At 39.5% G+C, this 12,690-nt stretch overlaps 1 protein-coding gene across 1 annotated transcript in view; it reads right to left on the bottom strand.

Moving 5' to 3' along the window:
* Nucleotides 1-12,690, bottom strand: part of FRAS1 (Fraser extracellular matrix complex subunit 1) — a 535,710-nt gene that overhangs the window by 152,792 nt on the left and 370,228 nt on the right. Inside the window, exon 29 of the mRNA XM_010845896.1 lies at nucleotides 9,821-10,147. Coding sequence (XP_010844198.1) covers nucleotides 9,821-10,147 — 327 coding nt within the window. The remainder of the gene's footprint in view (nucleotides 1-9,820; nucleotides 10,148-12,690) is intronic.

The raw sequence follows: 12,690 nt of genomic DNA, 5'->3' as shown, positions 1-12,690 counted from the left end.
CTCCTGATTTGCAGGCGCACACCTCTTCCAAAGCTTCCTAATTGACATCTTCCACAGGATGGGATTAGTGAGACAGCCTGTGTTCTGGTTTCATTTTTCCTACTTTCACAATCTGATATTTCAAAATAGGGCATTTCAGAAGGGATGTTATTTTAAATGATTACTGTTTCAAATATGCCAATAAATAGGACAGAGCAAACAGCATGCCCAGGAGGAGAATATTCGGAACAGAAGACAACAAGTATTCCTTTGCTGTCTCTTGAATGAGAGCATTTGCCCCTCTCAGGACGTGGCCACAGCCATTTTTACCACAATCACTGAGAAACTGAGTCAGTGCCCAGGAGAATGTGGTTGCTGTTGCCAACACACCTTCTACGTGATTGGTAATCAAGGGCAAAATCACACTGGATTTTCACAATTCAGATGGCATATTATTTATGAAAACATCAAGACACTCCAAAAACTTGGCATGTCACCTACCAGAATTCTGGGGGAAAGGGACCTATTAACTGTGTGTGTGTTAGTTGCTCAGTCATGTCTGACTCTTTGCAACCCCATGGACTGTAGCCCGCCAAGCTCCTCTGTCCATGGGATTCTCCAGGCAAGAATACTGGAGTGGGTTTACATTTCCTTCTCTACTATTAACTCTAGCAGAGTTTTATGTAACATAATAATTACTTGAACCCAGGAATATTAATTGCCAGAAATCTTTCTACTAGCAGCAGCCTCAGCACACTTGATTGTGTGATGATCAGTCACATACCAACCACAATTTTATTGGACTGATGAGTAGTGTGGTTTTTCACATTCCAAATAAGTAAATAAGCACTGTGCCCTGAATGCATATCCCCAGATCTTTCTTCTACTGCATTTCTATATAGACTACACTTTATCAATTCAATTCTTTGTAACTCCTGTCTCAGTGTCAATTTTTAAGAAACAGTTCTTTTTGCAACTCAGTGTTCAGAAACCAGCACCATCTGGAAGCCTCTTACAATTTCAGTCTCTCAGGCCCCATCCCAGACCTTCTGAAGTAGAATCTTCATTTGAATTTTTTACTAGTTTTATTGAAGTATATTTGACAAAGAAAAACTGTATGGCAGTGGCACCCCACTCCAGCACTCTTGCCTGGAAAATCCCATGAATGGAGGAGCCTGGTAGGCTGCAGTCCATGGGGTCGAGAAGAGTCGGACACGACTGAGTGACTTCACTTTCACTTTTTACTTTCCTGCATTGGAGAAGGAAATGGCAACCCACTCCAGTGTTCTTGCCTGGAGAATCCCAGGGATGGGGGAGCCTAGTGGGCTGCCGTCTCTGGGGTCGCACAGAGTTGGACACGACTGAAGCGACTTAGCAGCAGCAGCAAAATATATAACTTCCCTGGTGGCTCAAAAGTAAAGAATCTACCTGCAATGCAGAAGACCTGGGTTCAGTCTCTGGGTTGGGAAGATCCCCTGGAGGAGGGCATGGCAACCCACACCAGTATTCTTGCCTGGAAAATCCCATGGACAGAAGAGCTTGGCAGCCTATATAGTTCATGGGGCCACAAAGAGTCAGACACAACTGAGCAACTAACACTTACTTACTTAAGGTATATAACATGATGTTTTGTTGTATGTATAAATTGTGAAATGATGAACACAATCAAGCTAATTAAGCCTTCCACCACCTCACAGAGTTATAGATTTTTGTGTATGATAAAAACACTGAAGATCAACTCTCTTAGCAAGTATACAATACAGAATTCTTAAGTATAATCACCATGCGATACGTTAGATCTGCAGAATTATTCATCACTTATGACAGAATCTTTCTACTCTTTGACCGACATCTCCTGGTTTCCCCCACTCCTAGCAGCCATCATTTCACACTGTTTTGATGAGTTCGAATTCTTCAGATTACAAATGTGAGGTAGTGCTGTCTGTGTGGGCTTCCCTGTGGCTCGGCTGGTAAAGAATCTGCCTGCAATGGGAGAGACCTGGGTTTGATCCCTGGGTTGAGATGATTGCTTGGAGAAGGGAAAGGCTACCCACCCTAGTATTTTGGCCTGGAGAATTCCATGGACTGTATATTCCATGGAGTTGCAAAGAGTTGGACACGAATGACCAACTTTCACTTTCAGCTTATTCTATAAGCTCGTGTCTGCAGTCACAAATGACAACCTTTTTTTTTATTTTAAAGGCTGAGTAACATTCCATTGTATATACAACCACATTTCCTTTATCCATTCATCCACACTTAGGTTGTTTTTATATCTTGGCTGTTGTAAATCGTCCTGCAATAAACATGGGAGTGCAGATATCTCTTTGGGACACTGACTTCACTTCCTTTGGACGTATATCCAGACATGGGATTGCTGGATTATACAGTAATTTTATTTTTAACTTTTTAAGGAACATCCATACTGTTTTCCACAGCAGCTGTACCAACTTAGAATTCCACCAACAGTGTATAAAGGTTCCCTTTTCTCCTTACCTTCACCAATACTTGTTATTTGTGTCTTTTTGAGAACAGCCTTCTAACAGATGTAAGATGATATCTCATTGTGGTTTTGATTTGTCTTTTCCTAATTAGTGATTTTGAGCCCCTTTTCATGCATCTGTTGGCCATTTGTATGTCTTCTCTGAAAAATGTCTATGTACCTTCTAAGCTCCTTTTTAAATCTCTATTTTTTTTAGCTGTTGAGTTGAGTTCCTTGTATATTTTAGATATTAACCCCTTATTGGATAGATGTTTTCAAAATTTTGTCCCATTCTTTACTTTGCCTTTTCATTTTGTTGATGGTTTCCTTTGGGCACAGCATTTTAGTCCCACTTATATTTTAATAAAATCCCCAGGAGATATGGAATCATGCTGAAGTGTGAGAAGTCTGACCCAAGGACAGAGATCACAATGGGTTTAGAATGCTTCTCCCAAACTCCACAGACAAGCCGTTAAGAATATTTACATTTATAACAGAGTAATACATATGCCTCTGCTTTGGAACTGTTTGTTGACAGTACTTAAGAAGAAATGGACAACCATCCAAGGAAAAGAAGTATAATTCTTCCCATTTATTATGATGAAGATGATTTTGTCAATTGCTTTCTTTTGGGGGAGGGTCCAGGGAAGATTCAAAAAGAGAAGAATAGAAGTCTGTGCACCATCTTTTTCTACAGCTAACATGTCCTAAACAAATTTGAACCTACTTTCCCCAGTGGTTCTGACATTTTGCAATTTCTGTATCTCCTTATATAGGCACACCTTGGAGATACTGTGGATTTGGTTCCAGACCACTGCAATAAAGCAAATATCGCAATAAAATGAGTCACACAATTTTTTTGGCTTCCCAGTACATATAAAAATTATGATGTACCTTATGGGGCTTCCCTGGTGCCTCAGATGCTAAAGAATATGCCTGCAATGCAGGAGACTTAGGTTCGATCCCTGAGTTAGGGAGATTCCCCCTGGAGAAGGAAATGGCAACCCACTCCAGTATTCTTGCCTGGAGAATTCCATGGACACAGGAGCCTGGCAGGCTATGGTCCACGGGGTCGCAAAGAGTTGGGTGTGACTGAGCAACTAACACTTTCACTTTACATGATACTCCTGCTGCTAAGTCACTTCAGTCATGTCCGACTCTGTGCGACCCCAGAGACGGCAGCCCACCAGGCTCCCCCGTCCCTGGGATTCTCCAGGCAAGAACACTGGAGTGGGTTGCCATTTCCTTCTCCAATGCATAAATGTGAAAAGTGAAAGTGAAGTCACTCAGTCGTGTCCGACCCTCAGTGAATCCATGGATCGCAGCCTTCCAGACTCCTCAGTCCGTGGGATTTTCCAGGCAAGAGTCCTGGAGTGGGGTGCCATTGCCTTCTCCTTACATTATACTATAGTCCATTAAGTGTCTTTAAAAAACCAATGTACATACCTTAATTAAAATTTATTGCAAAAAATGCTAACCATCATCTGAGCCTTTAGCATGTCATAATCTTTAATAGTAACACCCCAAATCACTGATTACCATTAACAAATATAATAACACTAATTTAAAAGCTTGAAATATTGCAAAAATTACCAAACCATGTTACAAAGACATGAAGTGAGCAAATGCTGTTGGAAAAATGGCCCTGACAGACTTGCTCAATACAGAGTTGCTACAAATCTTCAATTCATAAAAAACACAGTATTTGCAAAGCACAATAAAATGAAGTATGCGTATAGGGTTTTTTTTTTTTAATGGTACACATATCCTTCTAAGTTCAAGAAATTAGCCATAATTTCAGCTGAAGAATCTTCTGCCTGGTGATGTTTTATATATTCTTCAGGGTACCACATTAGAAGGAAATGAAATCTCAACAAAGGATATGGAGGCATAATTAAAATAGTGATTTAAATTAAATAGTTCTAATTAATTTCATAAAACAACAGGCATACAGAAATGCTGGTAATAAAGTTTAGCTATTATATGCTGTATCACAAACAAAGATTTTAATTTTGTAAACCAGAAGTAAAGGCGCATGACTTTATCATTTGGAGGAAAAATCCCGCAAACAAAATGTAAACTCCCTTCCTCCCCAGTGAAAGATTGGAATATAAATGATGAGCTTCACTATGATGGTGTACCCCAACCCAACTTTATTCAATAGAAAATGTCTACAATTGGATATAACAGCAACCCTCACATATTATTTATTCTATAAGAAATAATTTGTAATGGCTCATTTATACCATGGCTTTTAAAATTTAATCTTGGAAGTCATAGTGGATTTTAGGGAAGGATTATGTGAGGTGACACCTAAAAGGTGAAACACAGATGCTATCTACCAGAATGAAAACCAACAAAAAGATAATTGCACTGTTCTGTGTTTGCCAGTGTGTGTATATGTCTCAGAAACTGCAGCTTTGGATCAAGAGTACAAAATCATTGTTCCATGTAGATTTCAACTGCTTTATAAATGAACAAACAAATACATAAATATTTTGTAATTGACAAACACTTTTTGAGAGTGTACTTTGAGTGATGTACCTTACAAGATACTAAATCGAACTAGCTCAACAAGTCCAAAACAGGTGAAAACCTGATATGTGGTGAGGCTTTATTTATTTATGAGGCAGGAAGACTCTTTTTCAGGGAAATAAACATCTTCATGCCATTGATATTTATAACTCTCACCAACACCCTTGTAATCAAATTGTGTCCCTGTAAGACAACCCATGGGAGGACAGGTTTTAAGAAAATTGAGGGAAAACACATGAGCCTTACCAAGGCCAAACAGCCAGAGAAGGCTTTCAGCAATAGAATTTTCCATCCAGGTCATAGCATGACACTTGGGGGTTTTTAACATCAAAGCATTACCCAGTTGCAGAAAACTGCTCAGACAACAACAAATGAGGTCAGAAAGATCATCAGATTTATTGCCAAAGTAGAAAAAGAGGCATGATTTTCAGAGATGCTTTAATTAATGAAAAAGAAGGTAATTCCTTGAAAGCCCAGCAGTGGAGAGAAATCTGCCAATAACCAAGGCTTCTCCCTGCCCACATTTTAGCCCTTATTAGACCCCGATTGCTTTAGAATTGTATCTCCACAGGCTTGAGTTTGGTAATCCGCCCAATTAATGAAAGCCTATTCAGTAGAGCATTCTTTATTACCTTTTAATCTTTTTGAATTCTTTTGCCTCCTTCCCCCAACAGAACATGTTTCAACATCTGTCTTGGGCCTGTTTTCTCCTCAGCAACTCAGTATAAGCCTGGAGGGTAGCAGTCAAGTTTACTCACTGCCAGGCCAAGGATAAAATCATAAATTTGGGGAAAGTAACATAGAATCTGGTAAATAAGAGTGGAACCGACAGCTCTTAGCCACAGTTTCAGATGGGCCATTCCAGCATCAGCAGAAGAGCCCAGTAGGCTGATGAATCTGATGCAAGGAATGTACTCAAAGGCAGTAATATGGGCACCAGCCTACCTCCAGTTGATGCCTCCACCCATCTCTCTCCATCCAACAGAAACATACTAAGCTTCCACAATGTGTTTGGCTCAGGGCTCCAATACTGAAACAGTTCCTGCTCTCACAAAGCTTCCTTTTTCCATCCCTCCTTCCCTTTCCATCTATCTTACTAGATTAAGTTTTATGTTGAACAACACTGGGATTAATTTGTACGTTCATTCACTAGGAATTAGACCTAAAATCCTTGGTCATTCTATTTAAGCCACCAGCTATACATCGGCCAGTAACTGTCCTCACCCCAAATTTAATACACAGGTAGCCTTGGGGTAAGGACTCTGATGCTCTCTTCAGAAATGGCTAGCAGAACAAAATCAATCATGGCTGACTATGTACCCATTGGACGCCATTAGCAGTTAAGGCAATTTTTTCTTCTCGGGCTTGAGTAGACTTATGATTATCAATAGCTTCACTCACTTCAAGCCCAGACTGCTTGGATAGGACATTGAGAAACCGACTAAATTATTGTCTCCATTCTGTCCATTAAGGGGATAAGAATACATATGACCAAAAACACTGGGGAAAAAATGAGCTAGAATGTAAAAAAGTCATATGGTTAAGTGTGAAGAGACAGAACATGCTTGATTTGAAATCTCAGATCCATCACTAAATAACTTTTGGAGAAATAAACATTTTTAAACCTCTTTAAATGCTTTTAAACCTCCTTTATTTCAGTTTCCCCTTTTGGAAAATTAAAGATAATAATTCGACAAATTCCCTATAATGATCTTGAAAATCAAAAAAAGTAATTCACATCAAGCATTACTGCCCAATGAAAGATAAAACAAACAAAAATTCCTTCCACCAATAGTAGAATATCCTTTAGAGGTAATAAGGTTACATAGCCTCTATTTTAACCTTCTTCACTTGGATATTGTAAAGATAAGCAGAATAGATGTCAGAAAAAGCACTCTGAATTCCTAAAAGAAGATACAGTCTACATTTGTAAAATATTTTCAGGATGAGACTGACATGTTTATTATTCATACATTCTAATGGCTGCCAGGGTTAGGGTTAGGGTTAGGGTTAGGGCTCTGGTAACTGGTTTCACTTTTCTAATTCATTGGCTTAGAAGCCATTAGCTCACCTGATGGACAGGTAAGCACAGCACTACAGGAGATGGAGGCATGGAAGGGGGATGGGGGAAGGACAGTCACATGACCCCCAGCTTGTAGGCAGTGTAAGAATTCTCAAGTTCTATGCTTAAGCCTAATTTATAAATTAGAATTGTTTTTCTTTGTCATGCTTTGGTATTCAAAACATCTAAAATCCTAGAAACACCCTTCAGTCATGGGCCATGATGGTGCAACACACTGTACTCAGCTCCAAACATGGAGATTGAAACCTCAATAGGAAAGGTGGCTGCTAGGGTTGCACTGAAATCCTGTAACAATCTTAAAGAAACCAAGAAGGAAGGACAGAAAACTTTCTGTGTCTGTCTAGACTTCACCTCTTAAGAAGTAAGCCTCATCTCCCAGGGCAATTGTAAGAGGGTGATAATTAGGATTAGCTTCAAGGTGGCTATCTGCCAACTCGATCTCATCATCAGCCTTCGCCTCCTCCCACCCATCTCATCCCACCATCACTGTTTTCAACAGCTGAAAATAATGAGACCAGAGACTAAGAAACCATCTGGCAAACCATATTAGATTCAGCTCTTCACCTTCACAGGGATCAGTTGCAAATTGCAAGTGATCGCTGGTGAGAAAGTGACAAGTGATTTCTAAACTGTCCTCAGCACATCAATCTCTCTAGCTAATCATCAGTGACACTTCAATAGGTGCTGATATTTGGAATGAGAAGTTATAAAAAAATTATAAGTCTCCCAACCTGCCATCATAGGAAAGAGTCATTCTTGCTTTTACAGAGAAAAGAGCTTCGAGTGAAATATCATCAAGGAATAACACGGCTTTGAAAATATTTTTCGATTAGCATGGGCTAGCCCATTTGTATTTCCCTAAATGTGGTGGCCATCCTATGAGCAGTATCCAAAACCTTTTATGTTGTACATGGATGAAATTGTATAAAATGGCTATGTATTAATTTTAATAAGTTGGAAAAAAAATTTAATTCTACATTAAGTCCAGGATTTCATAAGTGCTATTTATTAGGAAGAAGTCATGATTTTAAAAAAGTAAGTTGAATCACTAATCATTAGAGAAATATAAAGCAAAACTACAATGAAGTATCACCTGATACTGGTCAGAATGGCCATAAGTAAAAAAATCTACAAACAATAAATGCTGGAGAGGGTGTGGAGAAAAGGGAACCTCCCTACATTGTTGGTGGGAATGTAAATTGGTACAACCACTATGGAAAGCAGTATGGAGGTTCCTTAAAAAACTAAATACAGAACTACGACATGATCCAGCAATCTCACTACTGGGCATGTACCCTGAGGAAACCACAATTAGAGAAGATACATGCACTCCAGTGTTCACTGCAGCACTATTTACAATAGCTAAGACATGGAAGCAACCTAAATGCCCATCAACAGAAGAATGGATAAAGAAGATATGGTATGTGCACCATTGTGTACACGTGGTATATATACACAGTGGGATAGTACTCAACCATAAAAAAGAATGAAACGATGCTACTTATGGACCTGAGGGATGGACATGAATGGACCTGACCTAGAGATTGTCATACTGAGTAAAGTAAGTCAGACAGAGAAAGAGAAATATATGAGATCACTTATATGAGGAATCTTAAAAAACGGTACAAATGAACTCATGTACAAAACAGAAACAGACTCACAGATGTAGAAAACAAACTTATGGTTACAAAGGGGAAAGGTGGGGGGTATAAATTAGGAGATTAGAATTGAGATATACACACTGCTGTATATAAAATAGATAACTAACATGGACTTGTTGCATAGCACCAGGAACTCTACTCAATACTCTGTAATGATCTACATGGGGGAAGAATTTAACAAAGAATTGAATATATGTATATGTATAACTGATTCATTTTGCTGTACACCTAAAACTAACACAGTATAAATCTATACTCCATAAAAATTATTTTTTAAAAAAGTGGTGGTCATGGTGCTTTAGTCACTAAGTCGTGTCTGACTCTTGAGATCCCATGGACTGTAGCCTGCCAAGCTCTTCTGTCCATGGGACTCTCCAGGCAAGAATACTGGGGTGAGTTGCCATTTCCTTCTCCATTTAAAAAAGTAAGTTGATTCAAATAAAAGTATTCAGTAAGTAATAGGACAGGCACTCACGGATACAGCAAAAACACAGGGAAGTGGCATGGGGATGACTTAAGCTGAGAACCACTGCTCTTTACTGGGTACCTACCTGCTAGGCCAAGGATTCCTATGGTTACTAAAAGACAGAGTTTCCTCATCCTGTTTAAGCTGGGCTAACAGATGACTGAACTTATCTTTTTTTGATTCATTATAATAAGCTGACTATAAGCTTCATATCACACGAGCTATTTTAAAAGAGCAGACAAGAACAGAGGTATACTTGATTCTTATGATCATGCTCAGGAAGGAAGCCAAAAAAATCAGTGGACAATGAGGTATTTTCATGGCAGCAAGTCAACACAAAGGTTCAGAAGTGTCCCTTTTGCAGAGACCATGGGGACAGTTCTTTTGAACCAAGGGTGCTCCAGACAAAATATACACCATCCCCCTGAGACTGAGCAATGTGTTCTTGTAATCTTTCAATGTCCTAAAAGAACCTCCATAATAGGGTCTTAATAAATGTTTGAATACATAAATAACTACCTGCATCTTAAATTTATAAACATTGCAAAATAACATCATTGATATAACTTTACATCTAGGTGCAAGGAAACTGTAGCTTTAGGAATGAGGCCTACCTTGGGCACGGTCCTCACATGAAACAGTATATTTTGGAAGGAGTGTCCATCATTGGCCTGCAAGACTGTGATGTCAGAAGTGCTATCCGAGCCATCGTGAACATACTGGAGAAGGCCCCTAGAGAGCTCGTCCAGACGAAACTGATAGATAGGGGCCGCCGGGGACTGGAGCGTTTGGAGCAACTGGCCGTGAAGTGGAGGATCGAGCACCTCGACCACCACATCCTGTGGGTTGTCATCATCTCTGATGTCAAGCAGCTGGGTGGTGACGGTTCCCCTCTCTCCTCTGTTGATATGGAGGACCTCATTCCTCAGAACATAGGGGGCCTGTGGAGTTGAAGGGAAGGAAGAGAGGAGGCACTATTAGCAGGAAAAGAGAGGACAATCTGGTGGACCAGAAGTCAGTTGTGTGTAGCCTGATTGCTCTTTCTGTGATTTTTAAGGAAATCTAGATGCTCCTGCCAGAGAAGGCGATGGCACCCACTCCAGTACTCTTGCCTGGGAAATCTCATGGATGGAGGAGCCTGGTAGGCTGCAGTCCATGGGGTCGTGAAGAGTCGGACACGACTGAGCGACTTCACTTTCACTTTTTACTTTCATGCATTGGAGAAGGAAATGGCAACTCACTCCAGTGTTCTTGCCTGGAGAATCCCAGGGACGGCGGAGCCTGGTAGGCTGCCGTCTATGGGGTTGCACAGAGTCAAACACGACTGACATGACTTAGCAGCAGCAACATCGATGCTCCTGCCAGATGCCGAACTCTTGCATAGTCGAAGCATTTGTTAGAGGTGCCATCAATCATAGTTAGCACTGCAAAGGAGGTTACTTCATACCTCTGGTTCTGGAAGTTTCTCAAGCCACTGTCTTGATTAACACAATATCCCCTGCATTGTAACTGAGATCAGTGTTAGGGAACTCAGTTGCTTCATTCAAGAGACTATAATTCAGAAAGATACATGTACCCCTATGTTTATAACAGCACTTTTCACAATAGCCCAAATATGGAAACAACCTAAATGACCATCAACAAATGAATGAATGGGTAAAGAAGATGTGAACATAAAAGTTAGAGAAAGACAAACATCATACAATAGTACTTACACATGGAATCTAAAATACTGCACAAATGAACCTATCTACGAAAGACTCACAGACAGAGATCTGATTTGTGGTTGCCAAGAGAAGGGGGAAGGGGAGGGATGGACTAGGAATTTGGAGTTAGCACATGCAAATTATTGCATTTAGAATGGATGAATAACAAGGTCATACTGTATACCTCAGGGAACTATATCCAATCTCCCAGGAAAAACCATAATGGAAGAGAAAGTTTTAAAAAGAATGTGACCATGCATGTGTGCTTAATCTTGTCCAATTCTTTGCAACCCCATGGACTGTAGCCCACCAGCCTCCTCTTGTCCATGGGATTTTCCAGGCAAGAATACTGGAGTGGGTTGCCATTTCCTTCTCCAGGGGATCTTCCCAACCCAGGGATCGAACCTGTGTCTCCTGCATTGACAGGCAGGGTCTTTACCTGCTTAGCCACCTGGGAAGCTCAAAAAGAACGTATATATGTGTAAAATTGAATCACTTTTGTGAGCAGAGATTTGCACCACATTGTAAATCAATTATGCTTCAGTAAAAAAAAAAAGAGAGAAAGGGAGACTAGCAAGAGGTATGGACTTTTGGCATCTGTGTTGGGAATTGTGTGTTTCACTCCAGGCTATGCTGCAGCATGCTGACTTGAAGATACTTTACTGTGAATTCCTGCTATTCTGGTCTTTCTCAGTAATTTTCTTCAAGCCGTCACATCCATATTTTGAAGGGACCCACCCCAACTCAGGTTATAAAGCCTGATAAGATCATGGTCTGTGTAAGGCAACCACCTGGCTAATCCACATGGCAAATTTTAATGTGTTTTCCTTAAGATTATCAGGTTTCCCCCAACCAACTTCAGTAAGCAGATAAAATGTTCTTTCAAGAGATAAAACTTAATGAACCACAACAGAAGAAAAAAAAAAAACTCACCAAAAAAAAAAAAGAAGGCAAGTAGCCAAAGAAAACATTATCTTAGGTTTTTATATCATTTGAAATGGAACCATCTAGGACTTTTTCAACACACTGCTTTCTTGACTCCAAATGGCTTTCTTTTAAAAATACCCTCCCTGGCCTCCTGCAAATTTCAATATCTATTAAAGTAATGTCTAACTAATGCATCTCTATAATAATCACATAATATGAAATGAGAAGATAGCTACTCCTCAGGATTCCTGAGTGAGATTTCAAAAGCTGCAATCTTATACATGGGAATGAGTGGCCCCTCAGAGTCTGAAAGAGGAGAGGTCAAAGGTGATGTCAAAAATCTATAAATGAAAAAGATCAAATTAACTCTCATAAGAAAATTTCAAGGAGGTTCAAAATCATCTTGAAATATTACAGAAATGTAAAGAAACAAAAAATAAGTTAAAATTAATTTCTAAAATTACATTTTTAAAGAGTTAAAATGAAAAAAGTTTCTCATGTTATAAATAAAAAGATGCCTTTACGGTATACTCAATTGGTTTGGGGAAAGCAAACAAAGAACAGAGAACCATGGCAACTCAGCATCTCAGATTACGAAGTCACTTACAAAAACCTACCCAAGTCTTTTATTCACCTAATAAGAGTAACTATATTAGCACAAACAAAAAGAACAGAACATCTGAGCTTAAATACTGAGAAACATCTAAGTCAATAAATCCTGAGACTTGGTAGCACTCTGACCCATATTTACAGAGATCACATTTTTGTTTAATTAAAACAAAATTCACACTCTTAGCCCAACCCGGAGGTCAAATTAATTTAATATCAATTTCTAATCATTCCGCAACTTC

Source organism: Bison bison, unplaced genomic scaffold (genome assembly GCF_000754665.1).
Source record: "Bison bison bison isolate TAMUID 2011002044 unplaced genomic scaffold, Bison_UMD1.0 scf7180017864228, whole genome shotgun sequence".
NCBI classification, from domain to species: Eukaryota; Metazoa; Chordata; class Mammalia; order Artiodactyla; family Bovidae; genus Bison; species Bison bison.
This window is presented reverse-complemented; position numbering and strand designations above follow the sequence as displayed.